The sequence below is a fragment of the Lissotriton helveticus genome, chromosome 7 (genome assembly GCF_964261635.1).
Source record: "Lissotriton helveticus chromosome 7, aLisHel1.1, whole genome shotgun sequence".
Classification (NCBI taxonomy): Eukaryota; Metazoa; Chordata; class Amphibia; order Caudata; family Salamandridae; genus Lissotriton; species Lissotriton helveticus.
Genome location: NC_136068.1, coordinates 1153606319 through 1153625202, shown reverse-complemented (window position 1 = coordinate 1153625202; position 18884 = coordinate 1153606319). Strand labels below are relative to the sequence as shown.

The 18884-nt window shown below is 44.1% G+C and overlaps 1 protein-coding gene across 1 annotated transcript in view; it reads right to left on the bottom strand.

The window, feature by feature from the left end:
• LOC144770057 (ATP-binding cassette sub-family A member 10-like) overlaps positions 1–18884 on the bottom strand; it is a 1719125-nt gene that overhangs the window by 1316031 nt on the left and 384210 nt on the right. The window contains exon 10 of the mRNA XM_078654288.1: positions 1537–1705. Within this exon, the coding sequence (XP_078510414.1) occupies positions 1537–1705 (169 nt within the window). The remainder of the gene's footprint in view (positions 1–1536; positions 1706–18884) is intronic.

The window sequence follows — 18884 nt, the reverse complement described above, 5'->3', positions numbered from 1 at the left end:
TCGCCAGTATCAGAAATAGCCAAATGCTATTCGATGTCCACAGTTTCACCTGTCTTCCAGTTTGTTATCATCAGTGGGTTCTGTGTCTTCCTCTATGTAGCGTTTTCCTATAGTAGGGGTCCAGAACGAGCATTGGCCTGGTTATGCCAAATCAGTTGCACTGCATTACGGACATGAAATTGTTTCCGCCTCACAGTCTCTCCATATTTAATAAGGTGGTGCTGTCCCGCGAGGCGGAAACTATGAAAATACAACGTGGAGACCTTTCCTCGTGGGACAGCACCATCTTCTTAAATATGGAGAGACTGTGAGGAGGAACCGATTTCATGCCCGTAATGCAGTGCAACTGATTTGGTATAGCGAGACCAATGCTCCTTCTGGACCCCTACTATAGGGAAATAATTATGCTGCATAGAGGAAGACACAGAACCCACTGAGGGTAACAAACTCAAGGGAATGGACTACCACTCCCAGTATGCCAGGATCAGCACCGACATGCAGAGGACCCTGTGAACTTTCATTCCAGCTGCCCAAGAAGAAGAGGCTTCCAGCCTCGAAACGCGTCAGCAATAACATTGCACACATACATGATGCTGTTGGTATGCCTTAAGAAATAAAGCCGGTGGTTTAATCCGCTGCGTGTGCGTCCCAAAATGCTTATGGTCGTTTGGTAAAAAAAAAAATATATATATACACATGCTTGGGGCACCTCAAGGTGCACACCTGAAGGATTAGAGAACTAATGATCACAAAGATAATACTGTCTTTTCACATAAGTAAATCCAAAATTCCTCAATGGTATACCACCAAAATCTGTTCTGCACCATGCTCACCAGTGGAACAGTTTTTTGCTTTTTTGTGATTTGGAGGTTACTTTTTATGAGCTGCTAAGTTCAACTGTTTGTTGTTAATGCCAGCAGCTCTTTGAAGGATGATGAGACTAATCTCTCCCCTGAATTTGAATCAACAGCATTGATGGGACAGAATACTGAGTACAGAATATTTGAATAAATAGTTTACTAAAATATCTACAGTTAAGTAAGTATAGATTTTTAACACCTGGCTCCACATATATTTACCTATGTGGTAAATATATCTTCAAGGTACGTACATGTGGAGCTAGGAATAGTAAAGCTATAGTTTCCTATATATACTTGCCTTTCAATATTTGTCCTTGATAGTCTGTCCTTTATATTTGTATGACATTGTATTGCTGCTGTTGAATTCAGTAGTACAGTCAGCGAGACTACACCCATACAGCATAGTAGAATGGGATCTATTAATGCTGTGGAGCAGTCAGACAACAACACTGGGGAAGGTAAGATGAAGGAGACTTTCTCAGAATACAAAAGTTGCCTTCGAAGAAATGGGCAAACATCCTTTAAACTCTCATTAATATATACTTGCTATAATTGAGATTTCCTAAAACTTAGGAAATTAAAACAAGAAGGGCTGAACCCTCATGAAATACATCCTAGGTTTAAAGATTTTGAATCACAATGTAACAAGTATTGCATTGTCATGAGGTGTTCCTACCTGATGGCTTCTTTCCCACGAAATTCTGGAGTCACTGCTTCAATGAAATCACTGGCACTTTCCCCATTGCTGACAATGTCAGAGACCACCTCAATCCCACTTTTCTTGTATGTGGACCAATAAGATGAATTTAAGAAGAAAAACGGAGAACGTCGTCCTCCATAGGTGTCTGGTGAGAGAGAGAGAGAGAAAAACTCTGTTTATTTAGACCTTAGTCTTTAAAACCAAATCGAGTAAAATTCAGGGTATTGTGCATAATTAATTATTAGTAAAGCAATTTACAACTTTTGTTAAAAACTTTAAAAAGTATAAAACATACAGTACGTTCTTCTTAAAAACTGAATCGTCGTGGACATTTAAAATTAAGGCTAATCATTATCTTCAGCAGACCACCATTGCTGTAAGGGGATTAAAAGATATTAAAACCCAACGGACTTGTCCCGCCCAGGTTACTCTTCTTCTTTTATTGTATACAGAATAGCTGGGGTTTCTCATTACACTTATTTGAGCTTTCCTCTGACCGTTTGATTTATTTCTTTCAGGTAGTAACCCAGGGCTATGGCTATATCCAAATATTCCATTTTTAGCACTAAATTGATTGCTTGGGCTCTCATTCTTGTATCATATTTTCTGAAAATGGGTCGCAGAATCCGTTTTCTCATTTCAACATAAATGAGACAATCAAGGAGAATGTGCATTATCTCACACTTAGTCCCCAAACCGCACTTGCATAAACAATCAGGGTACACCATTTCTGCCGTGACTTTTTCCTCCACTCGCCAGGGGATAATGCCAATTCTCATTTTTAAAATATCCCACCTAAAACCATAGTTCGGGAGTGCATCTAGGTATGGGTATCCTGTATTGGTTTCCCATATTTCTATCATGTTTTTTACCGATTTTTTGTTTCTTAGATAACCTAAGTCCTGCAACCTCGAGTGTTCCCTTCCTTGTGTTCTAAGTATCGCTTTTGTAAAAACTGCTTCTAAGGGGTTTTGGGTTGTACCCACGTCTAGGCAACAAATTGTCTCTTTTATCTTCTTTTTTGCCTCAGCTGCCCATCTTAGATTGCTATGTAGTATTTCCTTACTACACCAATGTGACACCTTTTGAGTTTCCTCTAGAGATTGACGTTTCCAAAATCTAGCCACCGCCATTCTGGTCTGGGTATTCCACCCTATCAATCCTGTTTCCAGTGTAATTGCCTGAAGCATGGCTGACTTTGGCAATGACAGTAGCGTTTTTACAGCTTTACCTTCCTCCCGATTCCAATCCCCTTTACCGCTAAAGAATAGGACCTCTGCCCCATATAAAACTTGTGGGGGGACCATGGCTGAAAAGGCTTTTAACATAGGTTTATGTGACATATCTCCGTAGATTTTATTACATTTTTTCAAACCATAAATAGAGGAAGAAGCTTTTGCATTTTGGTTTTCTACTTGTTTGTTCCATTTTAAGGATGATTCAAACCATAGGCCCAGATATTTATATTCTTTTACTATTTCTAATTTAGTTTTATCTAGATACCAGCAGAAGCTCTTTGGCTTTTTACCAAGACACATAACCTTTGTTTTATTCATATTTACTATTAGCAGTTTACTCTTGCAGTATTCGTTAAAGGCATTTAATTTCCTCTGTAGCCCCAGCTCTGTCTGGTCTGTAATGATGAGATCGTCTGCATACAATAAGCAGGGTACTTTCTTATCACTCATTCTGGGGCTAGCACTCTTCTCCACCTCCAATACTACCGGTAAATCTGCTAGGAAGATTGAAAATAGTAGGGGAGCTAACACGCAGCCCTGTCGGAGACCTTTGTCTATAGGTATTTTCCTTGTGAGTGCCCCCTGTGTATCTTTTACTACTTGGGCCCGGTTTCCTCTATGTAATTCTTTTAATATCACTAGTAGGTCAGTTGGGATATCATATTTAATCAGGGACTCCCAAAGTTTCCCGCGGTCCACTGAATCGAAGGCTGCCCGGAAGTCGACAAAGCAACAGAACAAATTTCCCCTTTGCTCTATCGACTTCCGGGCCAACGCCCAAAGTGCATAGCAGTGGTCCATTGTGGAATGGCCTTCCTTAAATTCTCCCTGTTCCACTGGGATAATTAAGTTTGCTTCTACCCAGTTTTTTAGTTTGCCTAGGACTATTTTGGCGAAAATCTTCTCCCCAATGTCAAGTAAATTTATTAATCTATAATTTTTAGGACTGCGCATATCCCCTTTCTTATGTATGGGCCGTATTATGGCCCCTTTCCAGTTGTCGGGGAATTTCCCTGTTTCTAGGATTAATTGAAACATATCCGAGAAGAATTTTGCCCACCAGTCTGGCTGTGTTTTGAGTATCAATGGCGGGAGGTTATCAGGGCCTGCCACTCTCGTAAGGTTTAAACTCTTTATCGTTTTTCTAACCTCATTGACAGAAAACTCGGGTTTCATACCTACTACCAGACCGCTCCAATCTGTGTACAGGTTCTCTTCCTGATCTGTCTTTGCGCTATACAGGTCCTGTAAATATTCCTCCCAGGCTGCCTCCTCCACAATGCAGTTCATTGCCCCTTTGTGGCCTTCTGCTGCTGAATTCACTAGTTGCCAGAACTGGCGTAGGTTCCTTGTTTCAATCGTCTCTAGGAGTTTTACCCAACATCCTTCTTTAAATTCTCTTTTCGCCCTCCTAGTTAGCATGTTGTACTCTCTTTTTAGGACCACTAAGGCCTTTCCACTGGCCTGATTCCCTTTTCGGGCAAACCGGCGAGCCATTCTCCTGACTTCTCTTTTCTTCTCCAGGCATTCCTTTGTAAACCAGCCTGTTAGTTTACCTATTTTTCTATTACTCACATTGGATTTGTTACTTCTCCCATTACCATCTCTTAATCCTTCACAGAGTATATGGACAACCTCCTCGATTTTTCTTATATACCAGTCAAGGGTTTGTCCACTAACTATCTGTAGGTCTAGATTTTGTTGCAACCTTATTAGTCTTGAGATGTATTCATCCGTTAGTTTAGTTGTACGGCGTCTGGGGTAATCCATATGTTGCTCTAACACTTGAGGGCGGGGTTCTACCTTTACTGCTAGGAACTCTAGGGATAGCACATTATGGTCACTCCCTTCTCTATTTGTAATGCTAAACCCTGAGACTAAATGGAAGTTCCAGGGTGCCAAAAAAACATAGTCAATAGGGCAGCTCTGTGTACCCAATTTAAATGTTCTTTTGGCAGGGCAGTCTTGGGAGCCCCTTCCGTTTAGACAGAAGAGGGTTTTAGCTCCTAGGAAGTTGGCCAACTGTGTGTCCTTTGCACCTAGTGAACATTCAGGGAATATTGCCTGCGGTATGTCATATGCCTCTAGGATTTCTTGGAAACAGCAATCTACATTCTTTGTGTGTAATTTGTGGTTGAAATCTCCAAGAAGCAAAATAATGTCATTACAGTACTTTTCACATAAAGAGACCAAATCTTCTTTAAAAAGAGCCATTTCCTCCACATATTGCTCCATAGAGGCCCATTGCATGTACACATTTATAATCAGTATTGTTTCAAGCTTTATACACTCTGATAGCATTATTCTACAGACCAGAAGCCATTTGCATCTTACTGATATTTCCACTACTTTTTTCATGATTCTCGTAGACACCAGGGTCATTATTCCACCTGCAGGGCGCCCAAATCTATTCTTCTTCGCAGGTCGAATTAGCTGGTAGAACCCATCGAAAATAAGTGTCTTGCCACATAGCCAGGTCTCCTGGATACATATATTTTCTACATTTTCTCCGAGTTCATTTACATTTTTATGTTTTTCATCAACTCCTAGCCCATTTATGTTCCAGGAGGCAAGTCTTATGCTATGTGGCATACCTTTTTCCTATTCAATATCCTCTAACCAACCTTCATCCCCCTGTTCTTCCACTAATTTCGGTGATGGGCCTGCTTCCCCAAGGTCCTTGCTCCAGTTCCCCCACCACTGGTCGATATTTGAATTATTTGCTGTTATTTTTATGTTTCCTGGCGTCTCACCATCCTCAACCTCATACTCACATAACCTGACCTGCCTCTTTCCTAGACCTGCGTGGTATTTAAGGAAGTGTTGTCCCTGCCCTTCTCTCTCTCCTACGTCTACCAATATTTCGTTCTCCTCTAGCAGTTTTATTCCCTCCTTCTGTAGCTCAGTTGCTGCTTTCTTGATCGTCTCTATTACCAGGTTGGAATACAGTGTAACTTTTGTAATCTCTTTCCCTTCTCTGACCTGACTGAGCCCCACTAGCCTTAGGTCGTTTGTTCCGATTGCTTTAAGGTTCTGACATTTTGCAAAGCCTTGCAGCAGTTGTGACCTATTTAGGGGCGGCCTCTTTCCAAGATACTTCCCCCCTTTTCTTATTGGGATTTGTTCAAAATATAACTCCATGTTCCCGTTATTAACTTCTCTTACCCTGGATAATGGGGAGATTTCTTTCATATTAGCTTTAACTACTTTTTCATTCGAGCTACCAGGTCTAGTCTCCCTTGTGACCCAGGTCTGCAGATTTCCTCCCAATGGCCTCGCGGTAGCTTTGGACGTAGCTAGGGGGTTATTTCTATCTAGGTTCTTTTGTGAGTTTGAGTTCTTGAGACGGGGCGTCACATTTAACTGCCCTTTTGCAGTATCCTTTTTTTGTGTACTACTATAGTGTGCAGAACTTTTTATGGCTCTTTCCTGTGTACCTCCTACCTTTACCATCCCCGTTTCCTCGACCGTAGTTTGTTTCTTTTTACTTATGATTTTTTTACCTCCACCCCTTGCACTTTTGGCTTCACTACTTCTATGTCCACATCTATTATGCTTTACTCTCCTTATTACCCTCATAGGCCATTTTGAAATATATACGTGATGGCTCTCCTTGAGGGGGTTGTTGGTTTGTAGCTGACTTTTCCCTATAATATCTCTTTCTGGCATTGGCGTTTTGTCTACAATCTTTGGCAAAATCTCCTTCCCTAGGGGTGGTTCTTTGCTTTCCTCCTGTATCTGTATTGACAACTCATGATCGGGGATTTGTCTTACCATTGCTGGCATAAGAGCCCTTATCCCCTGCAGCTCCCCCTCTATTTTGCCTAAGTAAGCAGTTTGATTTTTTAACACCGTATTATTAGACGGGGTTACTTCTAGTAGACCTTGTAAGGTCTTTTGGAGAATCAACATTAGATCCAACATAGAGACTGCAGATATTGATGATAAGTTCCGATTTAGATCTGGATTTATCTCTGGGGTTGTATTTAGTTTGTCAGCTTGCTTCAAACTGTTATCTAAGGTTCCCAGCATACTTTTAAGGTCCATTCTTTTCTGGGTTGTCCAACAGCTCAGGGAGATTTCTGACCCTTTCTCCTTCCCTTCCGAGGGTGTTGGGCTGTCCTGTTGGATTAGGCTATCCAGAGCGTCTCTCTCCAAGTCGTATGAGAAGAGTCTCTGTGGCGATGATGACAACCGTGGCGAGGTTAGACCCCCCTGATCCAGTAATAGCTGTAGAGAGAGGTTGGTCATATTAAGGGAATCGGTCTCGTGCACCTCCACCGGTAGGGAGGTACTTCCTTTCTCGCCCATATCGGAGTTCCCATCTCTTGTAACTATCTCACTTATAGATTTCCCGTGGGTTAGGTTTTGGTCATGTATTTGCGCTGATGTGACTACTTTTTTGAAGTGTCTCCCCACAAAATCCTGCATTGTTGTGGCTCTGGTTGTGGGGTCCACCACCGCTTTGGTCTTCTTTAGCCCCTTTCTTTTCGCTTTAGCTGGGGACAGGTCTATAGTCCCACTGTTCCCTTCCAGGGATCCAGGGCTTACTACGATTACCACCTTTGCTTTTGACTTTGAGTTTTGCTCTGCCACTTTTTTACCTTTTTTTGCCACCATCTTGGCAATTTCACCCAATGTGTTAATGTTACTCTTGTGGCTGGTGGCTCTTTTTCTTTGTGTGGGATGGGGGTGGGGGGGGGTGATTTGGTAGTTTGGTTAAGTCCACTACTACTATTGCCTGGGTCGGGCAAGTCTTGTGGTGTTGGCTCTTTGTATGCAAAAAAAAAAAAATAATAAATGAAAAATAAAAGAGTTCGGTGGGTGTCAGTTCTACCACCAAATTGCTGCTGAATTGTTGTCTAAAACTCTGTCACGGGGTCCAGAAACACAGTTCCACTCTGCTACTATGATTTCATTCTCCTCCTCTCCTCCTCTCCTCGACCCTCACTTACCTCTGCGTGTCTGCCTTTGCTTGGTGCGCCTTGTGCCTGACCCGTCTGCCAACCGCTTTTTGCAGGAGGCCCCCTGCCCCACCGCTTCTGTCGCAGCCTCTTCTGGCAATCCTCGTTTTTTCTTTCCTTCCGTGCCGATTTCTGAAACGGTGCCGGTTTTCCATATCAGACCGGATTTGCCTTTTTGCAGCTCCGTGGACCGCTGCTCGCGCTGACTCACTCTCCTCCCTCCACGTCGGCCGTCGGACGCACGCGGGGGGTGGATCTGGGGCGGAGGCAGAGGCGGGCTGCAGGCTACGGACTACGGCACACGGTCAGAACACAGCAGGGCTACGTGAGAGCGTATTGATGACTACTCAAGGTGTCTGGTGCCAAACAGTTGAAATGTTAGGTTCAGTGTAATCAATATTGAAGTAATATAATTTCACATCTTTTTTCTATCCACACAATATTAGTGATATAGAAAATGCTAAATTATTAACCTATATTGAGAGAGGTATAAAGGAAATCGTAATTCTTCATTATGAGCTGCATGTCAATCCATGCCACTATGCCATTGTTGTATTACATCGTGGAACATGTATTGTGTTCAGTCTATCAGTTTTATGGAATATATATAAACAGGATGTGGTTGAAAAAGCACACAGCTAAGACATTTAGTGGCTTATTACGATGTAGGTCGGAGTTGCCTCCGATTGACACCGTCGCAGTCTCAGGACGACTGACTGACCTTTGGTAGACAGTTCCGACACCCTGATTTCGATGCGACTGAACACTGTTTGCTTGGTCACTCCCATTTATCTATGGGAGCTTGTGTTATGGCCGTAAACGGGCCGGTATAGAGACTCCCATTCAGAAATGGGTGTGTGTGTAAAACTATGCACCCTGTGGCAGACACCCCATGGTTCCTGACACACAGTGCAGGGATTTATGGAGGGGCACCCTAGGCACCCCCTCGGCCACCAACCAAAGGCCGTGGAAGCAATAGGGCCCTGGTAGGGGCCATCAAAGTTGCTTCCCAACAGCCTTTCAGTGTTGGAAAGCCTGGCAGAGAAAGGCTGTGGCAAACCAACATCGTAATCCCGAAATCAGAAACGCCGTCCTCAGGTGATTACAGAGCGGTTCCGACCAGCCAGAAAACTCAGAGAGCCTCTCTGTACCACGTCAGAATGACTGGCAAGTTTACGCTCCAACTACCGACATCGTAATTCGGCGATTGGACTGCAAACTGACTGTGTCGAATGGACTAATGGTCAGAGGCTTTACAACCAACCAACATCATAATCAGCTTCTTATTGAAAGATTAATGAGGGTATTTAACAAAGTATGGATGAACTTGTTGTGGTTGTATGTCATTAATCACAGAGAAATACATTGCGTCATTACATTCAGGCCAGTACATAAGGAGTACCTTTACATCATGACTTCACAATATAGATGTATTTTTTTATATATATTTAATATATATACCTTTATACGCTTCTATGCGTGTTTGGCTTTATTTTTGTTGCACATTCTCCATTTGAATACATGTAAACCTATGCATATATCAGTTTTCAAATAATTTTTAATTTAATATATGAAACTACTCCCACTCTTTTTAAATTAATGTAAAAAAATATACATACAGACACACACACTTATATATATATATATATATATTTGGTTACCCCCGCATTACCTACCTGGAAAAGATACAGCATTCTAGGACTTGCAGTTTACATGGACCTTGTGATCTGCAGCAGGTGAGCAAAAGCACTTGCTTTGGGGCGGAGCGGACCACACCAATCAGTTTGTGGCAGGACAATCAAATCTACGATAGCACTCACACCTCCTGGACACTCCTGGTGCTGAAGAAGACTAATCAAGCTGAGGCACAGCCGGGAGAGACGCTACCATTTTAAAATAATTGCACCTTGCACTTGTGTTTTAAAAATCATTTGTTATCGGGCTGCTTACTGTTTGGGATCCCAGGGTCACGTGGGACACTCCCGCGCAGCAGATTTTAGCGCTGCTGCGGGCCGGGTAAAGCATCGCCGCCATCATTCTAGAGCCTAGAGAGGCCACGCCCACTGACGTGAGGCCACGCCCCATTCTAACTCCTCAAATAGCCGCGCTGAAGACAAGCTCGCGCTAGAGGTACAGACACACTCCTGAGGCACAGCCGGGAGAGACGCTACCATTTTAAAATAATTGCACTTTGCACTTGTGTTTTAAAAATCATTTGTAATCGGGCTGCTTACTGTTTGGGATCCCAGGGTCACGTGGGACACTCCCGCGCTGCGGATTTTAGCGCTGCTGCGGGCCGGGTAAAGCATCGCCGCCATCATTCTCAGGCCTAGAGAGGCCACGCCCACTGACGTGAGGCCACACCCCTTTCTAACTCCTCAAATAGCCGCGCTGAAGACAAGCTCGCGCTAGAGGAACAGACACACTCCTGAGGCACAGCCGGGAGAGACGCTACCGTTTTAAAATATTTGCACTTTGCACTTGTGTTTTAAAAATCATTTGTTATCGGGCTGCTTACTGTTTGGGATCCCAGGGTCACGTGGGACACTCCCGTGCAGCGGATTTTAGCGCTGCTGCGGGCCGGGTAAAGCATCGCCGCCATCATTCTCGAGCCTAGAGAGGCCACGCCCACTGACGTGAGGCCACGCCCCTTTCTAACTCCTTAAATAGCCGCGCTGAAGACAAGCTCGCGCTAGAGGTACAGACACACTCCTGAGGCACAGCCGGGAGAGACGCTACCATTTTAAAATAATTGCACTTTGCACTTGTGTTTTAAAAATCATATGTTATCGAGCTGCTTACTGTTTAGGATCCCAGGGTCACGTGGGACACTCCCGCGCAGCTGATTTTAGCGCTGCTGCGGGCCGGGTAAAGCATCGCCACCATCATTCTCGAGCCTAGCGAGGCCACGCCCACTGACGGGAGGCCACGCCCACTGACGAGAGGCCATGCCCCTTTCTAACTCCTCAAATAGCCGCGCTGAAGACAAGCTCGCGCTAGAGGAACAGACACACTCCTGAGGCACAGCCGGGAGAGACGCTACCATTTTAAAATAATTGCACTTTGCACTTGTGTTTTAAAAATCATTTGTTATCGGGCTGCTTACTGTTTGGGAACCCAGGGTCACGTGGGACACTCCCGCGCAGCGGATTTTAGCGCTGCTGCGGGCCGGGTAAAGCATCGCCGCCATCATTCTTGAGCCTAGAGAGGCCACGGGCACTGACGTGAGGCCACGCCCCTTTTTCTCTTTATAACTATGTGCATTCCTCGGACGCGCAGCGGGCGCGCCGAAGGCGAGCCCGTCTGCGTCCGTCCGCGGCCGGACGGGGCAAGGGGCATGTAACTCTGCCCATTTTATTCAATACTCCTCTACCGATCTGCTCAATCTGCATGCCCCCTGGCCTCTCACTCTGACCACCTGGTCGCAGCTTGATCAACTAGGTTTGGGACACGCCCGAGAAGTTTTTCCCGAGCTTGGCGCTTGCTTGGTCTCCCTCCCCCATCGGTCCACTATTCACCCCACTCCACCCACTTCACCCCCAACCTCGAGCTTAAAGTGAGCTACCTCAATACTCGCTCACTAGCAAAACATCAGACGGAAATTTTTCATCTTCTAGAGGCCGACAGTCCCAATATATTGTTTATAACGGAAACCTGGTTGCATGACGGATCCTCTCCCGATATTTTGGCAGCCATTCCGCCTGGCTATTATATCATTCAAGCCAATAGGGCCTCTGGCAAATCCGGAGGGGGAGTGGCAGCCATTGTTAAGCTCCCAACCAGATTCTCCGTTCTTACCGTGCCCTGTATTCCTCAGGTTGACTGTTTAGCACTTAGGTTGGAATCCGCCGTGTCACCCCTTATTTGTGTCTTAGTTTACTGCCCCCCTCAGTCCATGCCTTACTTTCCGACCATGTTTGGAGACTCTATTGTCTCAGGTTGTTATTAATAACTCTAAAACCTTAGTCCTTGGAGACTTCAACTACTGGCCTCTGGACGAGAAGGAGAGCGCCTGCTCTGCGGCCTTCTCTGATCTTTTATGTGGGTTGAACTGTTGTCAACATATTAACTCTGCCACACACACAATAGGCCACATCCTAGACCAGGTCGGGACTTCTAACCTAGAGATCTCGGCTCCCCTTATACTGCCATGTGCATGGTCTGACCACTCCCTTATCTCTTTTTCCCTTAAAACCCCTATCTGTCCCAGTAGGCCTCTGGAGGCGAACTACTCGGCCCGGAATTGGAATAGAGCTGATATCAGCCAATTCGTTGACTTACTCAGCTCCTCCATTCCGCCCAAATCCGACTCAATAGACACTCAAGCTTCTGAGTTAACCCGCTGGCTCGAATCGGCTAGCGATTTGGTCGCCCCCCTTAAACGGGTCAAAGTTAGGCGCCCTCATGACGCTCAGAAATGGTTTTCCGAGGACCTTAAAGTTTTGAAACTCGGACTTAGACAAGCCGAGCGCCGTTGGCGCAGAAACTATGCCCCTGAAGCTAGGCTAGAGTACTCAACTTTACTCAAAGGGTACAAGTCCTCCATTGTGTCAGCCAAATCCCTATACTTTTCCAACAAAATTGTGGAGTCAGCTAACAAAGCTAAAGATATTTTCTCGATTGTGGAGGAACTGTCTCACCCGCACAGGGTATCCATCAAACCTCTCCCTTCTTTGTTGAAAAGATTGTAAAAATCAAAAACAGCATTTCAGTATCGCCCTTATCTGACTCGCATGGGTCCCTCGCTGACCCCTTCAACCCCCACTCCCTCACTCAGATTCCCCTCATCTTGGAGGCGGACTTTTCCGCTCTTTTAAGCAAAGTCACCTCAGGGTTTCCCACTGATTGCTGCCCTCCCAAGATCCTACGTGAGGCCTTCACTGCTTGCCCAGCCCCCCCCCTTGGCACTCCTGAATAATTCCCTCACTCTATGCTTAGTCCCTAGCTCCTTTAAGGCAGCTGAGGTAGTGCCTATCTTAAGGAAACCCACAGCCGACCCCACGATCATGAGCAACTTCCGCCCCATCTCCCTCCTTCCCTACCTCAGCAAGGTGCTCGAATCTCACGTCACTAACATCTTGAGTTTGTTTGTTGAGCAATCTCATTTTCTTGATTCTCAACAGGCCGGGTTTAGACCCGCCCACTCTACATAAATGGTCATACTCTCTGTCATGGAAGAACTGCGTAGGGGGGGGCGACTCTAACATCAGTCAGGCCCTAGTGCTCCTGGACCTGTCGGCTGCCTTTGACACGGTCGACCATGTCATCCTGGTCGACCGTGTCAGGCAGGCTGGCATCAGGGGCACTGCCCTGGACTGGGTTCGCTCGTTTCTCACCAGCCGCCAACAAGCAGTCCGGCTATCCCAGTTCTCCGCTGACAGGGTGGGGTTGACCTGTGGCGTGCCACAGGGATCCTCCTTATCCCCACTCCTTTTTAATTTATATCTCACCCCCCTGATCCGGTCTCTCCGAGATAGGAATGTCACCGCGTTTAACTACACGGATGACATCCAGTTGGTCTTCAACATCGACTCCTCGGACCAGTCGGTTTCAGATTTTCAAGCCACCCTCTGTCACATTAGCAACTGGATGGGGGCAAATCACCTCAAGCTTAACCCCGACAAGACCGAATTGGTTCTTGTCGGGGGGCCTTCCAACCCTTGGTACTCCAATTTCTGGCCTGCTTGCTTGGGCCTTCCCCCTCGTCCAGTTGACTCAGCCAAAAGCCTGGGGGTTATCATCAGTAAAGATCTTTCGATGAAGCCCCAGATAAATGCCACTGTTTCTTCTTGTTTTTTCCAACTGCGAAAAATTCGGAAAATCGCGCGCTTTCTTACCACCGAGGCGCTTACCTTAGCCCTCCTGGCGTTAGTCATCTCTAGGATTGACTACGCCAACTCCTTGTACATAGGCATCCCAGATTATCAACTTAAACGTTTGCAGCTTGTCCAGAACCAGGCGGCACGCCTCATCTTCCATCAACCGAGGCACCACCATGTCCGCCCCCTATTAAGATCTCTGCACTGGCTCCCTGTTTCTGAACGCTGCAAATTCGAGCTGGGTTGCCTTGTTTTTAAATCTCTGGCTGGCCTAGGTCCCACTTTCATCTCCTCCCTCATTCATCCCTATGTCCCCTCTCTTAATCTTCGCTCTGCTCACTCGGCTCTACTCAAAATCCCGAGAGTCAAGCGTAAGAAATGGGGAGGTTTAAGATTCTCATTCCTTGCTCCATCTTTCTGGAATTCCCTCCCATTGGACTTAAGGCATGCTTCTCCCTATACCCATTTCAGATCCCTCCTCAAGACTTACCTGTTTCGCATTGCGTACAATTAAAATGTTTTCTCTTTCCCCAGTCTCTTTATTGTTCTCTTATTTTTTTTCTCTGTTGCTGCAATGTACTCCGCTGCCCTGCCCAGATGGTGCCCTCCGTTCTTTCTACACTAGCGCCAAGGAACTGTATAGTGTACGTTGCGCTTTACAAATACCTTTCACATCACATCACATCACATCACAATGCATTCGCCATGCTATATATGCTGAATAAAGATGCCTCCATGGTTTCCCCTATTGCGGTATGAGTGAATCTATAGGTAATTGATTAGATGTCTGTGTAGATCTAGGAATCACTGACTTGGTTTTTAGATACTTGTATTGCTGTGTCAATGGATTCAAATATGGTACTCTGTATTTTACAGTGAGTGATGAAAGGTTATACTAGTGTATAAGGAGGTGTATCTGATTGTCACGTGGATGATGTCAGTGATGTCATCAGTGATGTCATTTGAGATGTCATCAGTGATGTCACTGACCATGTCATGAATGATGTAATATGTGACATCATCACCAGTGGATTGCGGGCGCGAGAGTTACAGTTAGTACAACTAACTATAACAGAGGATTTTCAATGGTTTTGTATGAGTGAAATGTCCAGCTAACTATAATACCCCTGAAACCTATGTTTTTTGCAGTGAATTTCTGAGGTTTTTTAAATGCTAATTCCTAACTATAACATGTCTGAAACCTATGGTTTTTTCAGTCAATTTCTAAGGTTTTTTTAAATGCTAATTCATAACTATAACCTGCCTGAAACCTATGGTTTTTTCAGTGATTTTCAAAGGTTTTTTAAATGATAATTCCTAATTATAATGTTCATTAAGAATATCTGTTTATTTCTATCTTTTTTAATTATCATGCCGTTCTCAACGTAGTAAAAACTGCGAATATTACCACTCTTCAATTTATTCCTTCCTCCAAGAAAATTGCTACAAACCAGAACCATAACTAACATTAATAATATACAAGCTAGGTTTTCTCGTAGAAAAAAAACCCAAAAAAACACCACTTCCCATACTTTCAACAACAACAAAAATCTATAATGCTACCTAAAAAAACAGACGATAGTGCCATTTACCACTAACAAATTAATATCAACATTTAAGTAGTGTAAGGACATTGACTATGTACTGTGTGAATTACATCCAACTCACACCCATACTAATATGGAATAGAGGTACTAATTATGCACTTCCAACACCCAACAAAATCACAATACCTAGAGCCACCACCACTACAACCACCCCTCCTGACCCCTCCCCCTCTACTACCTCGCAGGAAGCGCAAAACAGGACAACGGAACTTCCAAAATAATATATCCCCTCAACAGTACACTAGCTCAATGTTCAGAGATGTGGCAATCAACTATGTATAAGGGAAGGAACTCGCACATCAACAATAATGTACACAATGCTAACACTACCAGTGATATGCTATACACAACTCACTATACAAACCAAAAAAGTTTGCGTGTGTAGATATACTATTGATAAGTGTAGTGTACTACACAGAGGACGCAACCATATTATCTCAGACACTGGGGAATATCTCGGTCATGTAGCTGTGTTGTCTCCCATCCTTGAAGAAGAAGCGGAGTGGATTGGTCCAACGTACGCAACTCCAGTGTAAGAGTATAAATAATTAGCCTACGCCTTGGGTGTGGTTCACTGTTGCAAAGAGAAAATACTCTGCCACAGCGAAAGTCCTCACTCTGCCACGTGGCCGCCGCCATGACCACCTGCCTCCTCAATACAGGCTCATTGTGAACTCAGCGCCACAGCACCGCAGACTTATGTCTGTATTAACTACCGCCTTCAATCTACATTGCGGACAGCAGGGTTCACAACTGGAATTCAGCTTTGGATCTACATTACGGACAGCTTTGAAGTTAGTCTTGATTTATGTAAGGCAGAGACAATTGTACTCTATGTCCTCAGACATTGTTAAAATAAGTGACAAAAATTCTTCGTCGATATCTGTGCTGACTACTGCCTTCGCTCTACAGTGCAGTCAGTAAAGTATACAACTTGATACCGGTTTCGCATTGGCACTACAGACAACATTGAATTCAGTCTTGATTTATTTAAGGCAGAGACAATTGTACTCAGTCCTCAGATTTTGTTGATGGATGCGACAAAAACATTCCTCAATGTCTGTACTGACTACTGCCTTCGATCTACACTATGGTTAGTAGAGTTTACAACTTGAAACCAGTTTCGCATCAGCACTACAAACATCATTAAATTCAGTCTCGATTTATTTAAGGCAGAGACAATTGTACTCAGTCCTCAGATATAGTTAAAGTATGTGATAAAAAAGCATTCCTCAATGTTTGTGTCGACTACTGCCTTAGATCTACACTGTGGACAGCAGGGTTCACACCTTGAATTCAGCTTTGCATATACACTACGGAAATCATTGAAGTTAGCCTTGATTTATGTAAGGCAGAGACAATTTTGTTAAAGGATGCGACAAAAAACATTCCTCAATGTCTGTACGGAATACTGCCTTCAAATGTACACTGCGATCAACAGAGTTCACCACATGATACCAGGAGGGAATCAGCACTACAGACAACATTGAATTCAGTCTTGATTTATTTAAGGCAGAGACAATTGTACTGTGTCCTCAGATTTTGTTAAAGTATGTGACACAAAGCATTCTTCAATGTTTGTGTCGACTACTGCCTTTGATCTACACTGCAGACAGCAGGGTTCACAACTTGGATTCAGCTATGGATCTACACTACGCACAGCATTGAAGTTATCCTTCATTTATGTAAGGCAGAGACAATTCTACTCTATGTCCTCAGACTTTGTTCAAATAAGTGATAACAATTCTTTGTCGGTATCTGTGCTGACTACTGCCTTCGATCTACAGTGCAGTCAGTAGAGTTTACAACTTGATACCAGTGGCGCATCAGCACTACAGAGAACATTTAATTCAGTTTTGATTTGTTTAAAGCAGAGACAATTGTACTATGTCCTCAGATTTTGTTAAAGTATGTGACAAAAAAGCATTCCTCGATGTTTGTGTCGACTACTACCTTAGATCTACACTGTGGACAGCAGGGTTCACACCTTGAATTCAGCTTTGCATCTACACCCAGACAGTATGAAATTCAGTATGTATTTAATGCAGAGACAATTGTACTGTATGTGTTCAGATTTTGTTAAAATAAGTGACAAAAATCATTTGTCGATATCTGTGCGGACTACTGTCTTCGATCTACAGTGCGGACAGCATGGTTCACAACTTAAATTCAGCGTTGGATCTACACTACGGACAGTATGAAATTCAGCCTTGATTTTTTGTAAGGTAGAGATTATTGTACTCTATGTCCTCAGATTTTGTTAAAGGATACGACAAAAAGAATTTCTTGATGTCTGTGCTGACTACTGCCTTTGATCAATAGTGAGGACAGCAGGATTCACAACTTGAATTCAGCTTTGGATCTACACTACGGACAGCATTGAATTTAGCCTTGATTTATTTAAGGCAGAGACAATTGTACTCTATGTCCTCAGATTTTGTTAAAGGATGTGACAAAAAACATTCCTCAATGTCTGTGCTGACTACGACCTTCGATATACATTGTGTGGACTCATGATTCAGGTGGAATGGCGATTGCACATGACGCATTCCAGTAGGCAAGAGACATTGTACCAGTGCGACCCGTCCGACCCACGAATCATCGCAGGGCGCACACACGCTGAGTTCTTCAGGTACCACTAACTCACTGCACCACAAGTCATCTCCCGTGGCCTTATTAAGGCAGAATTCACAAGGCAAAAAACATTGCTCCCAGTGCGGCCTGCCCGGACCACGCATCATCGCAGGTTACGTACACACTCAGTACCAAAGGTACTACTAACTTAGTGCACCATAATTCATCGCCACGTGGCAGTATTCAGGCATAATTCAACAGACAAAAGACATTGGTCCGAATGTGGCCTGGACCACGTATTATTGCAGGGTACGTACAAGTTCAGCGCCAAAGATACTACTACTGCACCATAAATCATCGCAAAGCAGAGTGAACAGTTTTATGTCAGCAATGAGGCATAATATCACTTTTAAACAGAATTCATTCAGAATTCAATCGACAAAAGACATTACTCCAATTACTGTGCCTCCACCCCAACCACACATCATCGCAGGGTACATACACGCTAAGCACCAAAGGTACTACTAACACAGTGCCCCAAAAATCATTGCCACGTGGCCTTACTAAGGCAGGATTCACAAGACGATAAACATTACTATCAGTACGGCCTGCCCAGACCATGCATCATTGCAGGCTCCACATAACCTTGTTGTTTCAGGTGCCACTAACTCAGTGCACCACTTATCATCGCTGGCTACACACACGCTAAATTACCAATACTGTGCAGCTCTACTGAACTACACGTGGCCGAGGGCTAACCGCTGCATCCTGCCTACACTGCAGTCATCAGAGCTCAAAATTAAATGGACTGTTGATTCGTTATTTGCAGAGTACAATACCAAACTAAGTATAGCACCTATCAAACCTCTACAATATCACTTTAGTATGCTTCCTTCAAAAACTTCTTTTATAACACTTATAGATTTAGTTGAATAATGAAATTCACACTGCAAGTGCAAAGGCACACCTAATGACAGTCTACACTGTGGACAGCGCAGGTCACAATTTGAACTATAATGTCCATGAAACATACGTATTTTGACAATGCATTCCATACATGTTTCATCTTTTATTTCAATCGTAATTATACACATGATGCAGTCCAGCCTAAGATCTACACTG